Here is a 23,875-nt window from a genome sequence, read left to right as displayed (position 1 = left end):
TCTAATTTTTTAAGTAAATTGTCTGCTGTTTTTTTTATATTGTTATTAATTTTTTTTTTTCAGGGTTTCTGTTTTGATAGCGGTCCAAGTTTTAAGTTTGATGAATTAAGTAGTCAAAGTACCCTAGGGGCAGAAACCTGCTCTACTTTCAATTCTAGCGAACTTAATGCCATTACGAAAGCTGCAGAGCTTGCTGAGAAAGAAGCTGTTGATAAGAAGTTGGGCCGTGAGCTTGCTGAGAAAGAAGCTGCTGATAAGAAGTTGGACCATGGCGTTGACGAGGATTTAGGATATGATGAGTCGTTACTGTCTGATATGGTCGATAAGATTGAAAAGGAAGCTACTCATGCCCTTTTGAAAAAGGAAGCTGCTGGTCTTGTTGAAAAACTAGAATCTGAGGATAATCGTTCCGAGGTATATTTTTTAGGTTGCTGTTTTTTTAATTTTTGTTTTTTTTATTATTCGCATATTAATACTTTATTAATAAATTTTTTTATGCTTTTTATATAGATAAAGAAGGCATCTCTGAAAGAAATTGCTGTATATCGAGGCAGTCCATCTGAGGTAGTACTTTTTTTATATTTTTATGTTTTTGTTTTACTTTTTATTTTCTAAGTGTTTACTAGTGGTTTACTATTCATTATCACAATTTATATTTTTTTAAATGTTTTCTAACTGTTTACTATTCATTACCATAGTTATTTTATTAATACTAACTTTCATTTAATCATTGCATTCTCTTTTTCTTCTTAACTATAGCAAATTGCAAAGATTGCCTCTAAATTGAAAGTTGCGGATGTGGTGCCTCTATCATTTATTAAGGCTAAGCAGGATGTGATTCTTAAGAAGGGATTGGATCCTCTTGATTATGATGTTATCAGAGATACTTGTTATGCGGGACAGATGGAGTTTAATAATTGGGTTGACGCTAAATTTGAGTAAGTCTTTAAGTGTGCTATGTTATTTTTACCAATTTTTGATAGAAGAAGTTGCTGAGTTTTAATAACTTGTTGAAATTTTTTTTCACCTTCTATCTGTTTTTATTTTTGTAGGGGAAGTTCTTATGAAAAAGGTTTCGACACTATCGAACCTCCATTCAATTATGGCGTGGAACATGTGGATAATAAAATTTGGTTTCATTCGCTTAATTACTCGGGTGCTTTCTTACAGAGTGGTGTAAGTATTTCTTTTTTTACCATTGCTGTTATGAACTAATTGTTTACTAATTGTTTACTAATTATTTACTAATTTTTATATTTAATTCTAATTTTACTTTTCTTACAGCATATCAACATCGTTATGTACTACATTCGTAAAAGAGCCAAGTATAGACCTGTTAATGATTTGCGAATTACGACAACTGATTGCCTCTTCGATGATAGAATGACTTCATATTATGTGGCATACTTGAAGAGGAAGAAGTCTGAATCTACTTCAGTTTCTGAACCTAGTCTTATTGCAAAGTATATTTGTGGATACAATATGCTTTGCAATACGCATTGGAAGAATGTAGATGAGGTGTTGTTTCCTATGAACATGAAGAAGCAGAAGCACTGGATTTTGGGGCGTTTGGTCTTCAAAGAAAGATGCATATATGTGTATAATTCTATGAATTCAAATGTGGCGAGGAAGTCTGCAGTTGAAGCAGCCACAAAATATTCTGTTCTAATTCCACTTTTTTTAGCTCAGATGAATTTTTATGATTTGCGCAGTGACATTGATCTGAATTCTCAGCCTTATTAGAATAAGAATTCAAATGAAGCTTTCCATATTGAAGTTGTGGAGGATCTTCCAACTCAAAAGGAAAGGTAGGTTTTCAAATTTATTATTTCTAAATTATGCAGTTTTGATGAATAATTCAATTTTATGTCTTTTATTCAGTGATTGTGGTGCGTTTTTGCTTGCTTTTGCGGAGTGTTTGTGTCTGCGCAAAGAAATACCTTGTGATTTCAATATTGAGAATTATCGTGAGCGTGTTGCATTTCTGCTGTTCCGCTATGGCAATATGAAGATAGAGAGCAATATTGTTAGTGATGAGGAGGTTGAAAAGGAGGTCCCAAATCCAAAGAGAAAGGGGAAGAACAAGATTTGAACTCTTCATTTTATCCTAGTACTTTAAGTTTTTTATTTTGTTATCTGAAAAAGATCTGAACAATATTTGTTTTTTATTTTGTTATGACTTTGTTTTGTATATAGGTTTCTAAACCTATGAATGTTGAATGGTTACTGTTTTAGTGTTAGTAAATGATAATTGACTTATATTTTTAGTCTATACTATTAGTAATGTTTTGGTTACTAGTTAGTAAACTTATAATATCTGTTATAATTTTATAGGTATTAACTAACTAATATAGTTATATACTTTTGATATTGTTTTAGTAAATTAATAGTAAGCTAATGCTTTATAGTTAGTAATCTATTACAGCTATTGAATAAATAATTTTTTAAGATTATATCATTATAAATATTAAATTAAATATAGTAAAAAAGTTGATAGATTTAAATGAGATTAAAAATATTTTAAATTATTTTAAATTATAAAAAATAAATTTGTTAAATTAATAGTAAACTACTGGTTGATAGTTAGTAAACTGTTATAGCCATTGAATAAATAATTTTTTCAGACTAAATCATTACAAATATGAAATTAAAAAAGTTGATAGCAAGAGTGGAAGATATTCATTAATAAAAGGAAAATCGAATGAATTATAAATACATTTTTAATAAAACTTTATAACAAATATTAAGAAACCTATTAGGAAACCACTAGTAATTTATCTTTTTTACATTTATAAAACATGTACGTACACTTTAGTAATCTTGTAGCAATTTGTTTATTTACCACTTCCTGAACATGTAGTAACAATTTGAAAAAATATTTTTTATAATTATTGAACAGAAATGATAATAATTTTTGATAAATATTTGGTAACTGTATGGTAACATAGTGGTAACTAGTTGGTAATCCTTTAATTTGTATGGTAACACAGTGGTTAGAATTATAAGAAAAAATCACAAAAAAGAAGAAGAAATCCTTTAATTGAGCCAAAATTCAATGAATTACAAATCAACTAATCAATGTATATAAGAAATCTATTTGAAAACTAAATTTTATGATTTTGGTATATTTCTACATGTCTTCTTGTTATGTCCTTTTTCTTTACATCTTCCACACTGATTTTTCTTCTTTGTTTCAGTTGGTCCCGGTATTCTTCTTTTCTTTGGTCTTCCCGCTGGAATTTTTCCTATTGGTGGAAGAACTTCCATACTTTCAACATTGGCTGGTAAATCCCAATTATTTTGGCTAGGCATTGGATAGACAATTCCTTCATATGTGGCAAGCATATTTTCTTTACTGAAAAAGTTTGAGCAGTATTGATATGGTTCTTGGTGAAGTTTGTTTAGTATAGCAACAGCATGTGGACATGGCATTTCATCCAATTGAAATCTGCAGCATGTGCATGTTCTTTCATTAAGTTTGACTATAAAGGTTTTATCACCATGTTCCACACTATGCAAACCTCTAACAGATGTTGAAGCCTATTGTGAAAAAACATATTACACAGTTAACTGACCATCAGACAACTGTTAGATAACGTTTAGAAAACATGGTATAGTTGAATATATAATTTACTATAGTTGAAAATTTACCTTCATTCTTAACGATGATGCATAGTGATTTCTGAGTTCATCTTCTGCTTTGTTTGTCAGCTTAGTAAATGTAGAAATTGCAATATTTCTGTTAGAGTAAGTCCATTCTTGCATCAAACGCCTTAAACTTTCAAGAAGTGTTGTTATTGGTAATTCCCTAGCTGCCTTGATTGCTGCATTTAAAGACTCGGCTATATTCGATGTCATTGTTGTGTACCTAATTTTTGCAAATTAATTATTGTAAAATATGATCAAACTTCTTGTAATACACATAAAAAACTCTCAGTAAATATCAAGCAAATTGTCAGTAAACTAGTTATTCCATAGTCATATCAAATTTATAAAGAACTATCAGGTAACTAATATCAGAATTTGTAGTCATACCTATTAGCTTTGCAGTATGCTCTTGCCCACTTGTCGAACCCAATATCTGTTAGGTACTTTTTAATTCCTGCATTAATGGCATCGAGTTCTTTCATGTAGTATTCAAATCCCTTAGTTGTGTATGATCTTGCAGCTCCATAGAAACAGTCTCTCAATGTATCCGGATCGTGTTTGAACTTTGATTTGATGTTACTTAGCAAATGGTACATACATATTGCATGACTTGCTTCAGGAAAAACTTTTTTGACCCCATTGGATATACTCAGATGCCTATCTGAAACAATACACAGCCCACTTCTTCCACCAAATGCTTCTTTCAATTTTACAAAAAAATATTCCCAGGAATCATCGTTTTCAGAATCAACAATAGCAAAAGCAAGGGGGAAAATCTTACCATTCCCGTCTTGTGTACTTGCTGTTATTAATGTTCCACCGTAGTTCGACTTCAAAAATGTACCATCTACTACAACTATTGGTCTACAGTACTTCCAACCTTTAATAGAAGCATCTAGAGCCATAAACATATATTCAAAATTGTTCTCATCAGTTGTATGAAGATCTACAACAGACCCTGGATTAGTTTGTAGAAGCATGTGCAAATATCCAGGCAAAATGGAATACGAGTCGCGCGGAGTACCTCTAATCTGATTTAGTGCCTTTACTTTTGACCTCCATGCCCTATTGTAACTCAAAATAATCCCAAAATCTCTCTGAATATCTGCAATAATATCAGCTGGAGTATAGATGGTTTTTATATCCAAGAACTTCATTTTTATATGTTCCCCTATTATAGAAGCTGTTGCTTGCCGTTTGTCGTCCATTCTTATATTTGGTGGGCATGTGTGGATGTTGATCATTCTTCTAATCACAAACATATTTGTCTTCCCATCTCTTGAAGCTCTCACTGTCCACCTGCAATTTTCATCAATGCAAATGACTATATATTCTCTCTTGCAAGACTTACTGACTTTATACTGGAATTGGTTAGCAATTGTGTAGAAACAAAAACTTGTCTTCATGATTTCTTTGTCTTTGAAGATCTGTCCGACATAGATTTCTGATATTTTTGGATTAGTGACGATGTTGATTTCTTGTGGTTTACTGTCAGCTTCCTCATCTTCTTTTCTTGTTTGTTTGTATAAAATTTCTGCATATTTTACAATATCGAATGTTGTGTTACTAGTAGATGATGTATCCACAAATTGCTCTTCAATCATTCCAATAGAAGGTTCGCTGCTGACATTCAGTATTTGTGTTTGATCTTCGCTGCTGACATTCAGTATTTGTGGTTGATCTTCAAATTTTCTTGTTGTAACACATAATGGAAAACTGGTTACTCGCGGTTCATCTTTTTTCATTTCAATGTAGAATTGAAGGCTGACATTATCTTCAATTTCTAAAGTTTGGTAGTTGCTTTCTAACTGAAATCTGATTTCCATTTTGGTTTCCCAACTGTTTACCTCTAGTATACATGCTATCAATTCCTTAATTTCTTCAAAGGTCGTGTCTTCCCTTATCAGTATTCCTTTCATCTTATAGTTGGAGTAATTGAAATGCTCATTCCATACTCCATTATAGTGCACAAGAGCCTTCAGTGTTCCTTTTGCTGCATTTTAATGATTTAACATTAGTAACACTTATTAAACCATTAGTAAACTATAAACAAAATAATCATTAAAACTAATATAACAGCTTATTAACCATTCAGTAATAATACACTAACTATCACAAAATTGAATGAATATTCATTCAAACTATTAGTAGAGGCTTATTAACCATTTAGTAAACTATAACTCATTATTAAACATTAAAACTACTATAACATCTTTATCAAACTAAAAGTACACTAACTATCACAAAATTGAATGAATATTCATTCAATCTATTAGTAGAGTCTTATTTACTATTTAGTAAACTATAACACATCATTAAACATTAAAACTACAATACAGCTTTATCAAACTAAAAATACACTAACTATCACAAAATTGAATGAATATTCATTCATACTATTAGTATAAGCTTATTTACAATTTAGTAAACTATAACATATTAATAATCATTTAAACTACTATAACAGATTTAGTAAATTCAAAAAAATCAGTAACTATCACAAAATTGAATGAATATTCATTCATACTATTAGTATAAGCTTATTTACCATTTAGTAAACTATAACATATTAATAATCATTAAAATTACTATAACAGATTTAGTAAATTCAAAAATCAGTAACTATCACAAAATTGAATGAATTATCAATTAAGAACTGCAAAAAAATTTTCAATGTATCCAGTTTTTAAATCATTCAATTTAAATTTGAAAACAGAAACCTATTTATGCGATATATCAGAGATAACAGTTGAATTCGAGTCGCGATTGATCAATTTCAAAATTGATAAAAGATTAGTTGAATTCGAGTCGCGATTGATCAATTTCAAAATTGATAAAAGATTAGTTGAATTCGAGTCGCGATTGATCAGAGACTAACCTGAATCACTTAGTAAACTCATATCAGATGTGATTCCTCGATTTTTGTCTTGAATGCGTATTGATTGACCTGTTTTTTGTTCAAATTTGACAGATGAATGTTCTGTTCTTGATCGAATCTTCTTTGAGGGAATGTACTGCGTTTGATTTTGTTGGAATCGTCTCTGAATTACTGATTATGAAAGGAAACTGTAAGTTTGATTTTGAGAGAATCTTGCGACATGGAGATTGATTGAATTTTGGAAGAGAACAGCTCCTATTTAAGAGTCGTAATTTGGCAAATATGGAAGCTTATTTATTAAAAGAAACTTATGACAAACGGTATTATAGTTAGTTGTCACGACCCATTTTCATGAATCGCGACCGGCGCTAGGGTATGGGTAATGTAGTACCGAAACCCGTAGCTAGCCTTTCATTTAACACATAAACACATAAACCTGCAGAAAACCAATGCTCGGGGGCAACCGAGACTTCAGCCTAAATCTAGCAGATATAATATTCAACAGATAATATAACATGCTTATCCAATTCTGAGTCTAAAAATAGGCATAACATAAATAATCCGAAATAACTACATAACATGCCAGAGCAATATAACTAGTCAGATCAATCCGACAAACAACTGTAATAATAATAAAGACGTCTAGTCAACTACTGCGGTCTAAGAATAAAATAGTTTGACAGTTTATCAAAATAAATGGAACCTCCAAGGAAAAGTAAATGCGGAGATCACCAGACTCTCTCAGATCATAACCCTGGGAAAAATTGGGAAAACAACGGGGTCAGATATACTGAGATGAGTTCATACCACTATTTACATTTATTAAGTGGAAAACCTTTAAAACGTTTAAAACATTTAATAACGATATTACAGATAATAGTTGGAACCCTAATCCACAATTCTAAATAATAATAATAATCCAATAGGTCTGGTCCCGAGAGCTGAGCTACACCGAGTTACCACTGACCACACTTATACCAGAGTCCCGAGAGCTGAGCTACACCGAGTTACTCTACCTGGTCCCGAGAGCTATGCTCACACCGAGTTACCACATTTCCATATATACCTTACCCAGATCAATACCGGTGCGCACGCAGTCCTAATGATGCCCATTAGGTAGCATGTTCCAACTAAGAGCCATAATATAAAAACAGTTCAAAATATACGTACAGTATATATATTTAATATTAAAATAACAATTTACTTAATAAAGCGGTAAATAGTAAATATAAACTCACTGCTTGCTAATCCACGTGAAAACCGGCAAGCAACTAATCCTGGTTCGCCTCTGAAGCACGAACAGTAGACGGGTCTAGACAAATAAAATAATTATTAAAAACAGCCCCTAACTCTAGAGAGTACTAGACACCACATAGGACTAGCACAAATAACATGTCGGAAATAAACAATCCAAAGCACACACAAATATGCCCAATAGGTAATAAAGCCCAATTAATACAAGTCTATTGAGTTCTCGCTTAAAAATCCGATTTATAAATATTATTTAATAACTTTAAATAATAAATAATTTCCAAATAGTGGGTTAGCCGAGTTACCAATAACTACCAAGCTAACCTCGCTGGTCGGGTGACCCAAGTCTAACCCGACTCAAAACAATTATCAAATATAAACCCAAGTTTATATTTATAAAATAAATTAGCAAAATAATAATCCATTTTAAAAGCGGAACTCAATAACTTCAATTCTAAGTAACTGTAATATCCCGTATTTTTAAATTATATATTTTTAAAAAAAATTATAATTTTTGCATTTCGTCAAGCTTTAACTAATTTATTATTATTATTGTATATTTTTATTTAATTTTATTTTAGTCGCTCGTTAATTCGATCGTGGTCCGATTCGTGTTTAGTGTGTATTATTAAATTTTAATAGAAAAAAAAAAGAACAGAAAAAAAAAAAAAGAAAAGCATTGTTAAGTATTGCATGAATAGTTCATGCAATGGGCCATTCTTTGTACCACGTTGGTGAGCCATTAGTTCAAATAGCCATTTTATTCATTCCATGAATAGTTCATGCAATGGGCCATTCTTTGTACCACGTTGGCACAACTGCAGGTGCAGCCGGTTTTGATTGATAGGATTAAAGCTTTACAAGCTGAGGATCCACAATTGAAACGGATTATGGATGAGATCCATCTGGATGGGAATTCCGAGTTTGTTTTTGTCGACGGAGTTCTCAGGTTTGGTTCTAGACTGTGCGTTCCGGATTCAGATGGTTTGAGAGACCAGATTCTGGAGGAAGCGCATAGGTCAGCTTACAGTGTTCATCCGGGATCTACCAAGATGTACCATGACCTCAAGGGTACATATTGGTGGAGTGGAATGAAGAAAGATGTTGCAGAGTACGTTTCCAAGTGTCTAACTTGCCAGCAGGTGAAGCTGGAACATCAGAGACCTTTTGGGTTGACTAACGCACCAGTAGCGTTTATGGACATGATGAATCGGGTTTTCAAGCCGTTTTTGGATCAGTTTGTTATCGTCTTCATTGATGACATCCTGATTTATTCTCGGAGTGAGGAGGAGCATGCTTATCACTTGAGGACTATACTACAGACTTTGCGAGAGCATCAGTTGTATGCTAAGTTCTCAAAGTGCGAGTTTTGGCTGGAACAGGTTACTTTCTTAGGACACGTGGTGTCGAAGAATGGGATCAAGGTTGATCCAAAGAAGATTGAGGCGGTTATGGATTGGCAGAGGCCGAGGTCAGTTACCGAGATTAGGAGTTTTCTTGGGTTAGCTGGCTACTACCGTCGGTTCGTGCAAGATTTCTCTCGAATATCTGCACCTTTGACTAAGCTGACACAGAAGGGTGTTAAGTTTGAGTGGACCGACAAGTGTGAGGCAAGTTTCGAGAAGCTGAAGGAGATTCTGACTACAGCTCCTGTTTTGGCGTTGCCTTCTGGCATAGAGGGTTTTACTGTGTACTGCGATGCTTCTCAGATTGGCTTGGGTTGCGTGTTGATGCAACATGGCCAGGTGATCGCCTATGCTTCTCGTCAGCTGAAGAAGCATGAGGTGAATTACCCTACACATGACTTGGAGTTAGCTGCTGTGGTTTTTGCTCTGAAGATCTGGAGGCACTACTTGTACGGTGCAACTTGCGAGATCTTCACTGATCACAAGAGTCTGAAGTACATCTTTGATCAGCAAGAGCTGAATCTGAGACAGAGGAGGTGGCTAGAATTGCTGAAAGACTACGACTGTACTATTCAGTACCATCCTGGTAAGGCTAACGTGGTAGCCGATGCGTTGAGTCGCAAGTCTTCGGGCAGTTTGGCCCATATTTCTGAGGTTGGGCGTAGACCCATGGTTAGAGAGTGGCATGGTTTGATAGCTTCGGGCTACGGTTTTCAGGTTTCTCGGAATGGTGGTCTGTTGGCACAACTGCAGGTGCAGCCAGTTTTGATTGATAGGATTAAAGCTTTACAAGCTGAGGATCCACAATTGAAACGGATTATGGATGAGATCCATCTGGATGGGAATTCCGAGTTTGTTTTTGTCGACGGAGTTCTCAGGTTTGGTTCTAGACTGTGCGTTCCGGATTCAGATGGTTTGAGAGACCAGATTCCGGAGGAAGCGCATAGGTCAGCTTACAGTGTTCATCCGGGATCTACCAAGATGTACCATGACCTCAAGGGTACATATTGGTGGAGTGGAATGAAGAAAGATGTTGCAGAGTACGTTTCCAAGTGTCTAACTTGCCAGCAGGTGAAGCTGGAACATCAGAGACCTTTTGGCTATCTGCAGCCACTACCTATTCCATAGTGGAAGTGGGAGCGGATTGCCATGGACTTTGTTGTTGGTTTACCACGTACTCGACAAGGGTACGATTCCATCTGGGTGATAGTTGACCGTATGACCAAGTCAGCTCATTTCCTTCCGATCAAGGTTTCGTATCCTGCTTCGAAGTTGGCTCAGTTGTACATCGATAGGATTGTCAGCTTGCATGGTGTACCGGTTTCGATTGTTTCTGACAGAGGGTCGGTCTTCACTTCGAGGTTCTGGAAAGCGTTACAAGAGTCCTTGGGTTCTCGATTGGACTTCAGTACAGCTTTTCATCCTCAGACTGACGGTCAGTCTGAGAGGACTATTCAGACGTTGGAAGATATGCTCAGGATGTGCATTCTTGATTTTCAGGGTAGCTGGGATACTCATTTGCCGTTGATTGAGTTTTCGTACAACAACAGTTACCATGCCAGTATTGAGATGGCACCCTATGAGGCTCTGTACGGACGCAAGTGTCGATCTCCTATCTGCTGGGAAGAGGTCGGCGAGCGGAAGTTGTCTGGTGCTGAGATTATTCAGATTACCTCAGAGAAGGTACCGTTGATAAAACGGAGGTTGGAGACAGCTTTTAGTCGGCATAAGAGTTATGCAGATCCGAAGAGGAAAGACATCGAGTTTCAGGTGGGAAACTTTGTGTTTCTTCGGGTTTCGCCTATGAAAGGCGTGGTTCGTTTTGGTGTCAAGGGAAAGTTGGCACCGAGGTACATTGGTCCCTATGAGATTTCAGAGAGGATTGGAGCTGTGGCTTATCGTCTGGTTCTGCCGCCAGACATGTCGTTAGTACATCCTGTTTTTCATGTTTCTATGCTGAGGAAGTGCATCTCAGATCCTTCACATGTGATTGTGCCTCAGAGCGTTGAGATTGACCAGGAGCTGTCCTATGAGGAACAACCAATTGAGGTTGTTGATACGCAAGTGCGTAAGTTACGGAACAAGGAGATTCCGATGGTCAAAGTTCTGTGGCGAAATCATTCTGTTGAGGAGTGCACTTGGGAGACGGAGTCCGATATGCGGAAACGTTACCCTTTCCTCTTTCCTTGAGGTACGTGTATCGTTGTTTATGTGTTTTAGTTGATTATTTCTGTACTTCGTTTGTTGTTATGTTATTTGTTTATGTGTTTAAATTCGAGGGCGAATTTTTAATAAGTTGGGGAGAATGTAATATCCCGTATTTTTAAATTATATATTTTAAAAAAAAAATTATAATTTTTGCATTTCGTCAAGCTTTAACTAATTTATTATTATTATTGTATATTTTTATTTAATTTTATTTTAGTCGCTCGTTAATTCGATCGTGGTCCGATTCGTGTTTAGTGTGTATTAGTTTAGTGTGTATTATTAAATTTTAATAGAAAAAAAAAAGAACAGAAAAAAAAAAAGAAAAGCATTGTTAAGTATTGCATGAATAGTTCATGCAATGGGCCATTCTTTGTACCACGTTGGTGAGCCATTAGTTCAAATAGCCATTTTATTCATTCCATGTGAAAGCCCATTGGCTTGTGCCATTACATTATCCCATCACGCCAAATTGTATTCTTCTTTTCTTTTGGTTACAGTATCACTGCTGCTTCACGTCTTCTTTTTCCTAACCTAAAAATTTCTTCATCACTTTAAATCAAACTCAGCCGCCACCCTTCTCCTCTCAATCCCAAAAATTATAACGTTCGTTTTTCTCGTTTCATTCACGTCAATCCGGTAAGTAATTCTCATTGTTCTTATGCTTTTGTTTCGACATCGCATCACCGATTTTAACCATTATCTCTATCGTTTAGGTATAATTCTGAGTTGTGTTTGATTCGTTCATATATTCCGGTTGTTCTCTATCATCGCTACGTTTCAGAATCAATAACGGTACGTGAAACTATCTCGTTTAAAAGCCGCTACGGTTCGTCGCTTTTTCTTGTTCTCACTAATAACTGCCGTTCTTTTGATTATAATTCGGCTGTCTGGATCGTTTCCTTATGATCTGTATTGGTTGTTAAGTTGTGATTGCTCGTCTTTGTCGCCGTCTCGATTCGCCGTGTCCGTGCGTGATAGATTGCCATTCTTCTTGTTATTGCTGTGAATCTTCATGCTTGTTGGTGGTGTTTTCTTTCATGAATGTTAGGGTGTAAACTTGTGATTGAAGTTGGCTTATGGGTTTTGGTAAAGGTTTATATATTTCTACTGTTAATAATTGTGTTTCATTGAAAATGTAATGGCGGCAGGAACATGAGCTGAGTTGTGCTTTTGAATTAAAAGGATGGTTAAATGTCATGTGTAATCACCAAGTTATTTTATTGCAATCAATTGAATCCCTTAAGTTAGTTTTACCTATCGAATTCGGTTTGATAATAACTTAAACTCGTTTAATTTTAAATAGAAAATTTGAATACGTTAAATATTTTTATAACTTAAATTAATATAATTACCGGATAATTATATTTTATTTTAATTGAAATGTCAATTTGGCTAAATTACAATTTAGCCCCTAAAAGTTTCTAAAAACTTATTTAAGTTAAGTTTTATCTTTTGGACTTCTAATTGATTGATAATTTAGTAAATTGAGATTGGGTAATTAATTTTGACTCCGAATATCATATTTGGCTAAATTACAGTTTAGTCCCTGAACTTTTATAAACTTAAAATGGTTAAGTTTTGGGTTGTAACTTAGGTTACTTAATTTGCAAGATATTGAATTCTACTTTAAAATGGATAATTATTTTATTAATTTTTTTTTAATTTATAAACTCGGGTTTATAAAATTTATAAGTTTTGTTTGGGTTAGACTGTGGTCGCCCAATAAGTGGGAAGAAGCTTGGTAGTTTTTAATAACTCGGCTGACTCACTAATATGGATTTTAACTCGGATTTATTTAAATTATTTTATTTACCATTTTAAATGTGATTATATGATTTGTACCTTATAACTTGGGTTATATCTGGAATGCATTTAATATAAGTGTTTATTAAATGTGACTTGGTTTTGTGTTGTGCTGGTCCTATGTGGTGTCTAGTACTCTTTAGAGTTAGGGTCTGATTTTAATTATGATCTTAATATTTTATTTAGACCCGTCGACTGTTCGTACTTCAGAGGCGAACCAGAGTTAGATTGCTTGTCAGGATCACGTGGATTTAGCAAGCAGTGAGTTTATATCTCTATTTACCTCTTTATTAAGCAAATGTATTATTTTGTATATATATATATATATGTATAAGCAGCTTTTGAACTGTTTTCGGCATTGTGGATTTGATTTGGAACGTGCTACTCGATGGGCATCATCGGGACTGCGTGCGCACCGGTAAAGATTATGGTATTGAGGTAGGTTTGAGATACGTCTCACCTTAGTGAGGGCACCGGTGGAAGATACGTCTCCTGGGCTCACTATTTATTAAGTGATAGTCGGGGATCGGTTATTGAGATACGTCTCACCGACACGACAATGGATTTAGAATTATGGTTTAGGGTTTCATTGATAATCCATAATGAAAATGTTTTATTAAACGTTTTAAAGGTTTTTAACTTAATAAATGTAAATGGTTATATAAACTCTACTCAGTAAATCTGACCCCGTTGTTTTCCAAAATTTTCCAGGTTTATGATTTGAGCATTGGTCGATCTCCGTTTCTTCATTCTCGGAGGTTCCTTATTTTATTTTTCAGAATAAAAGAGTCGAACTGTTTTAAACTCTTAGACCGCAGTAGTAGTATTAGATTATTTATGATTAGTCTTTTATTATATTTTAGACTGCTGATTGTTGGTGATTACTTTATCGCTTTTGGCATGATTACAGTAATTATGGTATTTATATTATATTGCCATACTGTTGGAGTTATAATTTCAGATAAGTATACTTTGAATATATGTTGCTTATTGTACTGCTAGACTAGGCTGAAGTCTCGGTTGCCCCCGAGCATGTGGTTTTATGCAGGTACATTGTTTTAAATGTAATTAAGTTGTTATCCGCAAGGCTTGCTACGGGTTTTGGTACAACCATACCCATACCCTAGCGCCGATCACGATTCATGAAAATGGGTCGTGACAAACTTGGTATCAGAGCTTTGGTTTCAAACCAAGGCCTTTTAAATGTTAAGTGTTTATTGTTTGGCATGTTAAGTGGTTAAATTGTCCTAGGAACTACTGCGGAATTAGGATTCGAGTCTTGTCTTGGAAACGTCATCTTTTGTTTTCAAAACTTTCTGCCTACTCCTATAGGAATGTCGTGAGTCAGTCGTGTGAATTTATTTGCTTTATTGTTTACTATATTGTTATTTTCACTTGGGTGAATAAATTTTTATCATTATTGATTTCTCGGGAAATCTTAATTGGTGCTTGTTCTATTTCATGCATGGGTATGAAATTTGCTGTGTTATTTAAAATTGTTCTTGTTTCATTCTTAGGAATGAATACTCGTACTCGTGCTGCGGCTCAGCAAAATGCTGAGGCTGATGACGCGATCTCTATGGAGGTGGATCAGAATGAACCAGAGGTTCATGCTGGTAGAGGACTAGCAGGCAGAGGCCCAGCTGGTCGGGGTCGAACTGGTCGAGGTCGTGGTGGCCGAGGCCAAGCTGGCAGAGGTAGAGGCAGAGGCGTAGGACGCGGTGCTGCAGGGGGTGCTCGAGCACCAGGTGCGGCACAACCTGAGTTGGAGGACTTTGACTTCAACACATTTTTGGCTGGAGTTGCTGCTCTACAACTCAACCAAGTTCAGCTGCAGGCGGGACAAGTCGCTATGCAGGATCAATATGCAGTGTTGGGTCAGATTGTTCAGCAGCAGCAACCACAGGCTGGTGGTGCAGCAGTTGGTGGTGTCGGAACCACTGACAGAGATTTGGTTTTGGCTTACATGAGGCTGAAGCCAACTGAGTTTGACGGTTCTGGAGAAGCGCTGGATTTTCTCGAGGAGGTTGAGCAGAATGCTCGGCGACTTCAGGCTACTGAGCGTCAGACCGTCGTTCTAGTCGAGATATCCATGAAGGGTTCAGCTGGTGACTGGTTTCGTGGCTATGTTCATGCTGACATGGCTACCATCTCTTGGGCTCAGTTTGTGGCGAGATTCAGAGCTTTCTTCTTGCCGTTTTCAGTGACAGAGGGTCACAGAGACAGGTTGCTCTCACTTACTAGGGATGATAGGTCAGTATCCGAGTATACGACAGAGTTTGTGAGGTTGGGTCGGTTCGCGCCGGACTTGCAGACAGATCAGGAAAGGGTGAACAACAGATACGTAAAAGGCTTAGGGCGCGATTTTGTGAGTTTGCTGACCGAGACACGCAGAGATTTTACAGACGTAGTAGACAGTGCTCGGCGTATGGAGAGCTCGTTACTGCAGTTTGGGGATATTTCTGGTCCTTCTCAGACCAAGAAGTCTTCTGGCCCTGGACAGCAGAGTGGTGGTGGTAGCTACCAATCGGCACCTTCTCAGTACAAGAACAAGAAGAGGGGTGTCAAGAAGAGTTATCAGCCGTACACCTACAGTTCAGGCAACAGCGGTAGCAGCCGCAGTTTTGGGCGCGGTAACAGCGGAGGTGCTAGTTTTCCTTTCTGCCAGAACTGCAGACGTCGACATCCAGGCGAGTGTCGTTTAGCACCAGGGGGTTGTTTTACTTGTGGCCAGCCGGGTCACTTCGCAAGAGAGTGTCAGGCATCTGGGCAGCAGATGTCTGCAGCTAGCGTTGCTCAGCCATCCTATCAGAGTCAGAGACCAGCGTTCTCTACACCAGCAGGGTTTTCTCAACCTGCTGCTTCTTTTGGTGGCCAGCGGGGCCGAGGTTCTGGAGGGCGTGGTTTTGGAGGCCGTGGCAACGGCGGTAGAGGTTCTAGCAGCTATGGTACCGGGCAGAGCTCTCAGCAGCAGAGTCAGGGTCAGGCCAGAGTTTTTGCCTTGACTCCTCAGGATGCTCATGCATCTAACGCAGTGGTGCAAGGTACTCTTCAGATCTCTTTCGTAGATGCACTTGTTTTATTTGATGCGGGTGCAACCCATTCTTTTGTGTCTACGTGTTTTGCTGCTAAGTTGGGTGTAACACCAACAAGTCTGAGTGAACCTTTATCTGTTTCTACTCCCTTGTCTGACTGTGTGGTGGTGGATGTTGTGTATCCATCGTGTTCCGTGGTTATCCATGGAAGAGACTTGCGTGCTGACTTAGTTGTTTTGGATGTTCTTTCATTTGACGTGATTTTGGGGATGGATTGGCTGGCACGCCATTATGCTTCGATCGACTGTCGAGGGAAGTCGGTTGAGTTTCGGATTCCAGGTGATCTACCCTTTTCTTTTCAAGAGGAAAAGGCGGAGACACCGAAGAATCTGATTTCTGCGATCAAGGCAAAGCGGATGATGAGTAAGGGTTGTCAAGCTTTCTTAGCTGTGGTTAGAGACATGGACGCTGAGGTGGGCGGTATGAACACTGTCCCTATAGTGAATGAGTTCACTGATGTTTTTCCAGAGGAGTTGCCTGGATTACCACCTGATCGGGATATCGAGTTCTGCATTGACGTTGTTCCTGGAACTGGTCCTATTTCGATACCGCCGTATCGGATGGCTCCTGCTGAGCTGAAGGAGTTAAAGGAGCAGTTACAAGAACTGTTGGACAGTGGATTCATCAGACCGAGTACTTCTCCGTGGGGTGGTCCAGTTCTGTTCGTTAAGAAGAAGGATGGTTCCTTTCGACTTTGTATCGACTACAGACAGTTGAATAAGGCTACCATCAAGAACAAATATCCTCTTCCTCGCATCGACGACTTGTTTGATCAGTTGCAGGGTGCGAAGTGCTTTTCCAAGATTGACTTGAGATCCGGGTATCATCAACTTCGGATTCGGGACGTCGATGTGCCTAAGACTGCTTTCAGAACGCGTTATGGGCATTTCGAGTTTCTAGTCATGTCGTTTGGGTTGACTAACGCACCAGTAGCGTTTATGGACATGATGAATCGGGTTTTCAAGCCGTTTTTGGATCAGTTTGTTATCGTCTTCATTGATGACATCCTGATTTATTCTCGGAGTGAGGAGGAGCATGCTTATCACTTGAGGACTATACTACAGACTTTGCGAGAGCATCAGTTGTATGCTAAGTTCTCAAAGTGCGAGTTTTGGCTGGAACAGGTTACTTTCTTAGGACACGTGGTGTCGAAGAATGGGATCAAGGTTGATCCAAAGAAGATTGAGGCGGTTATGGATTGGCAGAGGCCGAGGTCAGTTACCGAGATTAGGAGTTTTCTTGGGTTAGCTGGCTACTACCGTCGGTTCGTGCAAGATTTCTCTCGAATATCTGCACCTTTGACTAAGCTGACACAGAAGGGTGTTAAGTTTGAGTGGACCGACAAGTGTGAGGCAAGTTTCGAGAAGCTGAAGGAGATTCTGACTACAGCTCCTGTTTTGGCGTTGCCTTCTGGCATAGAGGGTTTTACTGTGTACTGCGATGCTTCTCAGATTGGCTTGGGTTGCGTGTTGATGCAACATGGCCAGGTGATCGCCTATGCTTCTCGTCAGCTGAAGAAGCATGAGGTGAATTACCCTACACATGACTTGGAGTTAGCTGCTGTGGTTTTTGCTCTGAAGATCTGGAGGCACTACTTGTACGGTGCAACTTGCGAGATCTTCACTGATCACAAGAGTCTGAAGTACATCTTTGATCAGCAAGAGCTGAATCTGAGACAGAGGAGGTGGCTAGAATTGCTGAAAGACTACGACTGTACTATTCAGTACCATCCTGGTAAGGCTAACGTGGTAGCCGATGCGTTGAGTCGCAAGTCTTCGGGCAGTTTGGCCCATATTTCTGAGGTTGGGCGTAGACCCATGGTTAGAGAGTGGCATGGTTTGATAGCTTCGGGCTACGGTTTTCAGGTTTCTCGGAATGGTGGTCTGTTGGCACAACTGCAGGTGCAGCCAGTTTTGATTGATAGGATTAAAGCTTTACAAGCTGAGGATCCACAATTGAAACGGATTATGGATGAGATCCATCTGGATGGGAATTCCGAGTTTGTTTTTGTCGACGGAGTTCTCAGGTTTGGTTCTAGACTGTGCGTTCCGGATTCAGATGGTTTGAGAGACCAGATTCTGGAGGAAGCGCATAGGTCAGCTTACAGTGTTCATCCGGGATCTACCAAGATGTACCATGACCTCAAGGGTACATATTGGTGGAGTGGAATGAAGAAAGATGTTGCAGAGTACGTTTCCAAGTGTCTAACTTGCCAGCAGGTGAAGCTGGAACATCAGAGACCTTTTGGCTATCTGCAGCCACTACCTATTCCATAGTGGAAGTGGGAGCGGATTGCCATGGACTTTGTTGTTGGTTTACCACGTACTCGACAAGGGTACGATTCCATCTGGGTGATAGTTGACCGTATGACCAAGTCAGCTCATTTCCTTCCGATCAAGGTTTCGTATCCTGCTTCGAAGTTGGCTCAGTTGTACATCGATAGGATTGTCAGCTTGCATGGTGTACCGGTTTCGATTGTTTCTGACAGAGGGTCGGTCTTCACTTCGAGGTTCTGGAAAGCGTTACAAGAGTCCTTGGGTTCTCGATTGGACTTCAGTACAGCTTTTCATCCTCAGACTGACGGTCAGTCTGAGAGGACTATTCAGACGTTGGAAGATATGCTCAGGATGTGCATTCTTGATTTTCAGGGTAGCTGGGATACTCATTTGCCGTTGATTGAGTTTTCGTACAACAACAGTTACCATGCCAGTATTGAGATGGCACCCTATGAGGCTCTGTACGGACGCAAGTGTCGATCTCCTATCTGCTGGGAAGAGGTCGGCGAGCGGAAGTTGTCTGGTGCTGAGATTATTCAGATTACCTCAGAGAAGGTACCGTTGATAAAACGGAGGTTGGAGACAGCTTTTAGTCGGCATAAGAGTTATGCAGATCCGAAGAGGAAAGACATCGAGTTTCAGGTGGGAAACTTTGTGTTTCTTCGGGTTTCGCCTATGAAAGGCGTGGTTCGTTTTGGTGTCAAGGGAAAGTTGGCACCGAGGTACATTGGTCCCTATGAGATTTCAGAGAGGATTGGAGCTGTGGCTTATCGTCTGGTTCTGCCGCCAGACATGTCGTTAGTACATCCTGTTTTTCATGTTTCTATGCTGAGGAAGTGCATCTCAGATCCTTCACATGTGATTGTGCCTCAGAGCGTTGAGATTGACCAGGAGCTGTCCTATGAGGAACAACCAATTGAGGTTGTTGATACGCAAGTGCGTAAGTTACGGAACAAGGAGATTCCGATGGTCAAAGTTCTGTGGCGAAATCATTCTGTTGAGGAGTGCACTTGGGAGACGGAGTCCGATATGCGGAAACGTTACCCTTTCCTCTTTCCTTGAGGTACGTGTATCGTTGTTTATGTGTTTTAGTTGATTATTTCTGTACTTCGTTTGTTGTTATGTTATTTGTTTATGTGTTTAAATTCGAGGGCGAATTTTTAATAAGTTGGGGAGAATGTAATATCCCGTATTTTTAAATTATATATTTTAAAAAAAAAATTATAATTTTTGCATTTCGTCAAGCTTTAACTAATTTATTATTATTATTGTATATTTTTATTTAATTTTATTTTAGTCGCTCGTTAATTCGATCGTGGTCCGATTCGTGTTTAGTGTGTATTAGTTTAGTGTGTATTATTAAATTTTAATAGAAAAAAAAAGAACAGAAAAAAAAAGAAAAGCATTGTTAAGTATTGCATGAATAGTTCATGCAATGGGCCATTCTTTGTACCACGTTGGTGAGCCATTAGTTCAAATAGCCATTTTATTCATTCCATGTGAAAGCCCATTGGCTTGTGCCATTACATTATCCCATCACGCCAAATTGTATTCTTCTTTTCTTTTGGTTACAGTATCACTACTGCTTCACTTCTTCTTTTTCCTAACCTAAAAATTTCTTCATCACTTTAAATCAAACTCAGCCGCCACCCTTCTCCTCTCAATCCCAAAAATTATAACGTTCGTTTTTCTCGTTTCATTCACGTCAATCCGGTAAGTAATTCTCATTGTTCTTATGCTTTTGTTTCGACATCGCATCACCGATTTTAACCATTATCTCTATCGTTTAGGTATAATTCTGAGTTGTGTTTGATTCGTTCATATATTCCGGTTGTTCTCTATCATCGCTACGTTTCAGAATCAATAACGGTACGTGAAACTATCTCGTTTAAAAGCCGCTACGGTTCGTCGCTTTTTCTTGTTCTCACTAATAACTGCCGTTCTTTTGATTATAATTCGGCTGTCTGGATCGTTTCCTTATGATCTGTATTGGTTGTTAAGTTGTGATTGCTCGTCTTTGTCGCCGTCTCGATTCGCCGTGTCCGTGCGTGATAGATTGCCATTCTTCTTGTTATTGCTGTGAATCTTCATGCTTGTTGGTGGTGTTTTCTTTCATGAATGTTAGGGTGTAAACTTGTGATTGAAGTTGGCTTATGGGTTTTGGTAAAGGTTTATATATTTCTACTGTTAATAATTGTGTTTCATTGAAAATGTAATGGCGGCAGGAACATGAGCTGAGTTGTGCTTTTGAATTAAAAGGATGGTTAAATGTCATGTGTAATCACCAAGTTATTTTATTGCAATCAATTGAATCCCTTAAGTTAGTTTTACCTATCGAATTCGGTTTGATAATAACTTAAACTCGTTTAATTTTAAATAGAAAATTTGAATACGTTAAATATTTTTATAACTTAAATTAATATAATTACCGGATAATTATATTTTATTTTAATTGAAATGTCAATTTGGCTAAATTACAATTTAGCCCCTAAAAGTTTCTAAAAACTTATTTAAGTTAAGTTTTATCTTTTGGACTTCTAATTGATTGATAATTTAGTAAATTGAGATTGGGTAATTAATTTTGACTCCGAATATCATATTTGGCTAAATTACAGTTTAGTCCCTGAACTTTTATAAACTTAAAATGGTTAAGTTTTGGGTTGTAACTTAGGTTACTTAATTTGCAAGATATTGAATTCTACTTTAAAATGGATAATTATTTTATTAATTTTTTTTTAATTTATAAACTCGGGTTTATAAAATTTATAAGTTTTGTTTGGGTTAGACTGTGGTCGCCCAATAAGTGGGAAGAAGCTTGGTAGTTTTTAATAACTCGGCTGACTCACTAATATGGATTTTAACTCGGATTTATTTAAATTATTTTATTTACCATTTTAAATGTGATTATATGATTTGTACCTTATAACTTGGGTTATATCTGGAATGCATTTAATATAAGTGTTTATTAAATGTGACTTGGTTTTGTGTTGTGCTGGTCCTATGTGGTGTCTAGTACTCTTTAGAGTTAGGGTCTGATTTTAATTATGATCTTAATATTTTATTTAGACCCGTCGACTGTTCGTACTTCAGAGGCGAACCAGAGTTAGATTGCTTGTCAGGATCACGTGGATTTAGCAAGCAGTGAGTTTATATCTCTATTTACCTCTTTATTAAGCAAATGTATTATTTTGTATATATATATATATGTATAAGCAGCTTTTGAACTGTTTTCGGCATTGTGGATTTGATTTGGAACGTGCTACTCGATGGGCATCATCGGGACTGCGTGCGCACCGGTAAAGATTATGGTATTGAGGTAGGTTTGAGATACGTCTCACCTTAGTGAGGGCACCGGTGGAAGATACGTCTCCTGGGCTCACTATTTATTAAGTGATAGTCGGGGATCGGTTATTGAGATACGTCTCACCGACACGACAATGGATTTAGAATTATGGTTTAGGGTTTCATTGATAATCCATAATGAAAATGTTTTATTAAACGTTTTAAAGGTTTTTAACTTAATAAATGTAAATGGTTATATAAACTCTACTCAGTAAATCTGACCCCGTTGTTTTCCAAAATTTTCCAGGTTTATGATTTGAGCATTGGTCGATCTCCGTTTCTTCATTCTCGGAGGTTCCTTATTTTATTTTTCAGAATAAAAGAGTCGAACTGTTTTAAACTCTTAGACCGCAGTAGTAGTATTAGATTATTTATGATTAGTCTTTTATTATATTTTAGACTGCTGATTGTTGGTGATTACTTTATCGCTTTTGGCATGATTACAGTAATTATGGTATTTATATTATATTGCCATACTGTTGGAGTTATAATTTCAGATAAGTATACTTTGAATATATGTTGCTTATTGTACTGCTAGACTAGGCTGAAGTCTCGGTTGCCCCCGAGCATGTGGTTTTATGCAGGTACATTGTTTTAAATGTAATTAAGTTGTTATCCGCAAGGCTTGCTACGGGTTTTGGTACAACCATACCCATACCCTAGCGCCGGTCACGATTCATGAAAATGGGCCGTGACAGTAACCCAAGTTACAAATCAAAAACTTAATCATTTTAAGTTAATAAAAGTTTAGGGACTAAATTGTACTTTTGCCAATTAGGGACTAAATTGTACTTTAGTCAATTTGATATTCGAAATCAAATTAATTGCTTTTCTTTATAATTAAAACCAACTATAAAGTTATTAACCAAAAATCCACTTAATTAAGTTATAAAATAAGTTTAGGGGCTAAATTATAATTTAGCCAACTTTTGACAAAACGACATTTGAAGGCAAATATAATTACCCGTGTAATTATATTAACTTAATTTATGGTTATCTATCGTTTTCACTATTTAATTTATATTCAAAAATAAAACCCAAGTTATTAGTTTCAAGTTTAACCTTAAGGATTAATTTGTTTTAAGTAAAAGACTTTGGTGATCATAAAGGTTATTTGACCATCCTTTCCATTCAAACTACACCTCAATCCCCGCCAACATGAAAGCCTTCCAAACACCATTTTTGCTACTGTGATATCCTTAAACAAGAATTCAACCTCAAACTTAATCAATCTATATCCTTAAACATAACCTAACCCATAACTCAAAATCATAAGAACAACACTTATGTTTAAGTTTTATCAATACCCATTAATTAACATCACACGGAAACGAACTAAACGAAACCGAGACGAAGCACAACTGAGATTCAACGATTTGCCTACCCAAAATATAGAGACTAAACAACATGAATCAACTAAAATCATGGCCTAAGTAAAAGAAACCATCGGCAGTAACAAAGAAATAAGAAACAGATTACACAAAGCTTTAAAACGGAAACCGTACGACGATTGAAACGAGATCGATTACGTACCGTTTAACAAAACCAAGATAGGGAATCGAAGGTACGGGAGTCTAGAACGTCTGGGATCAAACGGAAACAGTTTCGATCTAGAAACGAGAGAGAACGATCAAAAACACTGAGGTGTCGATTAAGGCAAAATCTGGAAATTTGATGAACAAAGGAGCTTACCCGAGCAGCAACTTTGGAGGATGATTACAGCTACGTTTCTCAGCGAAAGAACAAAAGAAAAGTGGCTTGGGCTACCTTGCATCGTGATCTAGGTTTTATATGAAGAAACCGACTTAAAATAACGTAGGGAAGTGAGCCGTAAACGAGATCGAAGTGGGCTGGGCGAAGGGGTCCAAGTGACAAAGGTTTTCTCGAACGGGAATGGCCTTGCAGGCCTGATTCCCGTTCGAGAATGGCCTGGTCTCGAACGAGACCAGGCCTGGAATTGGATTCTCG

At 37.3% G+C, this 23,875-nt stretch overlaps 3 protein-coding genes across 3 annotated transcripts; 1 reads left to right on the top strand and 2 right to left on the bottom strand.

Moving 5' to 3' along the window:
• Positions 1 to 3,111: 3,111 nt before the first annotated feature.
• LOC126671517 (uncharacterized) lies at positions 3,112 to 3,610 on the bottom strand. Its single transcript, XM_050365289.2, has 2 exons — positions 3,584 to 3,610; positions 3,112 to 3,540 (listed from the first exon to the last, which is right to left on the bottom strand). The coding sequence occupies exons 1-2, from the start codon at positions 3,608 to 3,610 to the stop codon at positions 3,112 to 3,114; spliced, it is 456 nt and encodes a 151-aa protein (XP_050221246.2).
• Positions 3,530 to 8,520, bottom strand: LOC126671507 (uncharacterized). Its single transcript, XM_050365281.2, has 4 exons — positions 8,505 to 8,520; positions 6,527 to 6,697; positions 4,036 to 5,641; positions 3,530 to 3,868 (listed from the first exon to the last, which is right to left on the bottom strand). The coding sequence occupies exons 1-4, from the start codon at positions 8,518 to 8,520 to the stop codon at positions 3,634 to 3,636; spliced, it is 2,028 nt and encodes a 675-aa protein (XP_050221238.2). The 3' UTR covers positions 3,530 to 3,633.
• Positions 8,521 to 11,749: 3,229 nt separating this feature from the next.
• On the top strand, positions 11,750 to 22,307 carry LOC126681472 (uncharacterized). The gene is made up of 4 exons (XM_050377011.2): positions 11,750 to 11,887; positions 12,540 to 12,657; positions 14,943 to 16,238; positions 21,632 to 22,307. The coding sequence occupies exons 1-4, from the start codon at positions 11,750 to 11,752 to the stop codon at positions 21,670 to 21,672; spliced, it is 1,593 nt and encodes a 530-aa protein (XP_050232968.2). The 3' UTR covers positions 21,673 to 22,307.
• The last annotated feature ends 1,568 nt before the right edge of the window (positions 22,308 to 23,875 follow it).

The sequence above is a fragment of the Mercurialis annua genome, linkage group LG1-X, assembly GCF_937616625.2.
Source record: "Mercurialis annua linkage group LG1-X, ddMerAnnu1.2, whole genome shotgun sequence".
In the NCBI taxonomy this organism is placed as follows: domain Eukaryota; kingdom Viridiplantae; phylum Streptophyta; class Magnoliopsida; order Malpighiales; family Euphorbiaceae; genus Mercurialis; species Mercurialis annua.
The sequence above is the reverse complement of the archived record's forward strand: the minus strand, read 5'-3'. Positions and strand labels throughout refer to the sequence as shown.